Consider the following 3,943-nt stretch of genomic DNA (forward strand, 5'->3'; position numbering starts at 1 on the left):
AAAGGAAAATGGTCATCATTGTTGAGTAAGAGACAGCCTGGCGGCCCCGTAATTGTTTACCCTGCCCACAGCCCACTCCATCACGCGTAACACGACGCAAGATGCAGAGCAGCGTCCGTGAGCATGGATCGAGTGGGCTATGCCCTGCCTGGCCAAGTCAGCTGACTTAGGTGAAATATTCATTACTTCTATGCGACTTAATTCTAGACATTCTTGAACGAATCATCTTGTGAACATTTTATAAGACAGGCTTCTGCCGCTGGGTTTTTTTCTGAGCCAAATTTGCTTTTTAAATTTAAAAAAAAGTTAATTTAAACCTTTCTTCCTCTCTTCAGAAATTTAATAATGATAGTGTGTTACATATTTATCCAAAATTTATATTAATTAATTAACACACTGTACAGCCCTTTAATTTGTAACTTCGTGCTTGGAAGAGGCTGAACTAAAAATATTGATTTGATGACAGGAATTAGTGATAGTGTGATTGAATCTATCAATTATTTTGCCAGCAAAAAACGTATCTTCGTAGCGGTAACCGTTGTCTAGAAACCAGGGAATGAACCCTTCTGCGTAGACCTTATTCTCAACAATAACAATAATAGCAGAAGTATATAACCATAAAGAATCGATAAAATGTAGTTGTGGTATATTTTGCTCGTTGCAGTCTACCGTGTGAGGTTTCTTAAGTATTATGGATCGTGAAGACATCATAGTGTGCCAGTTCTGTAGTTATTTCACCAAGGAAAGTAAACAACTCTTGAAACATATCGTGCGATTTCATAAACATTCTGATAAAGTATCATTTCGCTATAATACCTGTGGTGCAGTATTTAAAAATCCAAGTTCATTTAATACACACAAATCACGCAAGCACCCGTTTCAAGTTGATGTTTCGGATAATGACGATATCGCGAGTGGGAATGATGACGCGAATATAGCTGAGAGTTTTACTGATTTTAGAAATACTGCTAAGCCAGTCCAAAAGTTCATCGAAGCAACTTATATTTTAAAATTAAAGGAGAAGCATAGATTGTCAAACGAAGTGATTCATGACATAATGGAGACCACTTCTGATCTGATAAAAACTTACAACTCAGAAAATATTGACAATAGAGGCAGAACTCTATTCGATGGACTAGAAACGGCTTACAAAAGAGAAAGGTTTTTCAGTCTGAAATGAATTATGTTGCACCAGTTGCAGTTAAAATTTGCAACGCTATTAGTAGTAAAGTTAAACCAGTATTGGCTTATTATATCCCGTTTCTGAAATCGCTCGAGATTCTTTTGACTATGCCAGAGGTTGAACGGTTTTTAATTAATAATTTTGAAAACGATCATGGTACAATGTCAGACATATTTAGTGGAGAGAAAATTAAACAAAAATGTTTAGCTGAGGACAATACAGATAACGCTTTATATTTACTTTTTGACTTGTATTTGGATGACTTGGAAATTGCTAACCCCATAGGTGCGCACGCGAAAACTCACAAAGTGACAGTATTTTACTGGCGACTTCTTAACATACCTCCATTTTTGCGATCGAAATTAACTTCTATACAACTGCTCGCGGTTGGTAAACAAAAAGATATAAAGAAATTTGGGTTAGAGGTTTTGCTGAAGGATTTCATCGACGACATTAAATCGCTTAGCGCTGGGGTTAAGATAAATTTTAATGGAGTTGAAAGACTTATAAAAGGTAAAATAGCCTATGTTCTCGGAGACACTTTAGCAGCACAGGAAATTGGAGGATTCAAAGAGGGTGTTGGCAGCGCTTACAAATTATGTAGAACATGCGAAATCACTAGACCTGAAATTAAAGAATCCATTTCAGCAGACACATTTCGTTTAAGAGATGAAGTTGAACATAATGATCGTTTAGTTATGTTGCCCCAATGTTCGAAGAAAACTAGAATTTACTGGTCTAAAATGTGGGGAGTAAATAAAATGAGGCCTTTTGCTAATATACCAGATTTTAAAGTAACAAAAGACTTACTGCACGACCCAATGCATGTGTTACTGGAGGGTGTAGTTAAATATGAGATTAAGTTAATGCTTTTTCATTTTATCTACGAAGTTAAGTTCTTCAAATTAGAGGAGCTAAACGTTTCCATACAGTCATTTAAGTACCACAAAAATCAAGTTGAAGTAAAACCCTCTTTGATTGAAGAAAGTCATTTGAAAGGCAAAGGTGAGCTGAAGCAAACGGCTTCAGCCATGAAAACACTTCATTTCCTTCTACCTATGTACATAGGTCATTTTATACCTAAAGAAAATCCGCATTGGATAAATATTTTACGATTAACTCAAATCACTCAGATCTGCTTTTTCAAGTCTCGCGAATGAAAGTGCGCCTATAACACTTCATTGTCTAATTGCCGCGCACAACGACCACTTTCAAACACTTACTTAGTCCATTTTCTAAAACAAATGAAAGAATACGGACCTTTAAGGTACCATTCTTGCATGAGGCTAGAAAGTAAGCACGCGTATTTCAAAGGAAAAAAATGGAGGTGTTTTAAGTCAGTTCCCAAAACAATGGCCCTAAGGCATCAACGCTGGTTGTGCCTACAACAAACAAATGGAAGTGGCGGGGAAAATCAAAATTTTTTAGGTAGTTTAGATGACATTAAAGTTGGATTTGACTCTGACATTGACGATGAAATTAAGCCTTTGTTGCATTTATACGATGAAAATGCGGGTGCAACCCAGCTTATGCACGTAAGCCCGACAATAACGGTGTGCGGACATTGTTACGAAAAAGATACAGTCTTAATCGACAGTTATTCCGATCAATGTGGTCCCACCATTATAGTGGTCGTCAGCACTGTGTGCATTAATCTGAAATGTTACATCATTTGTCTAAAAGTTGAAATTGATTTTTTTGACATCCATTTGAATCGTTATGTTTTCGAGAGACCTCGGAAAGGAAGGAAATTCCTATACCAAATTCAAAAACTTCAGTTTAAATAGCCACAAATCTCTCATATCACTAATGATAAATTTTATGTTATGTTATACAATACTCCAAGCCTGGAAGTGGTTTGATAATAGTTAAATTTTATGACTTTATCACCATCTCATTTCTAAATTGTTTCTCAACTTCATGTAATTCTTTAATTGTCCATTTTAAGATTTTAATATTTTATGGTAACAACAATAAAATACTTAGACAATTACTAATTTTTTAGAATGAAAAGAGATGCCCTTGTTTTTTAAAGTTACTAATCAAAACAGAGAAATTAAAAAAAGAGTCACCGGAGAAAATTTTGAAGAATTTTTGAAAAATGGTGAGAATGTATCGAGTTTTTTGATGCGCAAACTTAGAAAAATGTCTAAAGGCTATTTATTTATATTTTCAGCATGTGTAAAACTAGGAATATCATCAACTGAGGGAGTGACACTAGTTTTGGAATCGGATGGAGCCGAGGTGGATGACTGGGATGTTCTTTCTTTGGTCAGTAATGAATTATTAATGCTTCTCCAGAAGAACGAGAAATATCGAAGAAAAAACTTTGAAGCCCAAGAGAGTGAATCAAATTCTACGGTGGGCGATTAATACTAAAAAGATATCTCTTCACTGTTCATAAGATAAAGACGTTGTTTTACATATAGTCCTTTCAAGATGTGCCTGTTATTGCTTCGGACATATCAGACATTCTTCCTGGGTATGAACTGATGGATTTGCAAGAAAATTAAATTCATCATAACAGCTCTGAAATTTCGTTCAACATTGGCGAAACTTCGTCTGCTAATAGTTCCGTTTGGCCAACAGAAAGTTCACCTTCGACTTCGGTGGATTATCTTTATATTGTTTTGCTTAGAGTATTAGTTTCTTCAAATTGAGGTTCACTGATAAATTTGTGCACAGATTTCAACCCGAACCTCACTCAGGCTGCCTTCCAGTCTTCCACAACTTTCTGACTACACAGTAAAGAGGTTGATT

At 35.7% G+C, this 3,943-nt stretch overlaps 1 protein-coding gene across 1 annotated transcript; it reads left to right on the top strand.

Moving 5' to 3' along the window:
- The first annotated feature begins 1,176 nt into the window (after nt 1-1,176).
- On the top strand, nt 1,177-2,343 carry LOC149683447 (uncharacterized). Its single transcript, XM_089871268.1, has one exon. The coding sequence runs from the start codon at nt 1,177-1,179 to the stop codon at nt 2,341-2,343; it is 1,167 nt and encodes a 388-aa protein (XP_089727394.1).
- Nucleotides 2,344-3,943: the final 1,600 nt, after the last annotated feature.

The sequence above is a fragment of the Phalangium opilio genome, unplaced genomic scaffold (assembly GCF_054372755.1).
Source record: "Phalangium opilio isolate 3A_F unplaced genomic scaffold, DU_Popi_V2 ptg000037l_1, whole genome shotgun sequence".
NCBI classification, from domain to species: Eukaryota; Metazoa; Arthropoda; class Arachnida; order Opiliones; family Phalangiidae; genus Phalangium; species Phalangium opilio.

Excerpts from the sequence above, each read along its gene's own strand:
- LOC149683447 (XM_089871268.1), top strand. The coding sequence starts at position 1,177 with ATGAATTATGTTGCACCAGTTGCAGTTAAAATTTGCAACGCTATTAGT.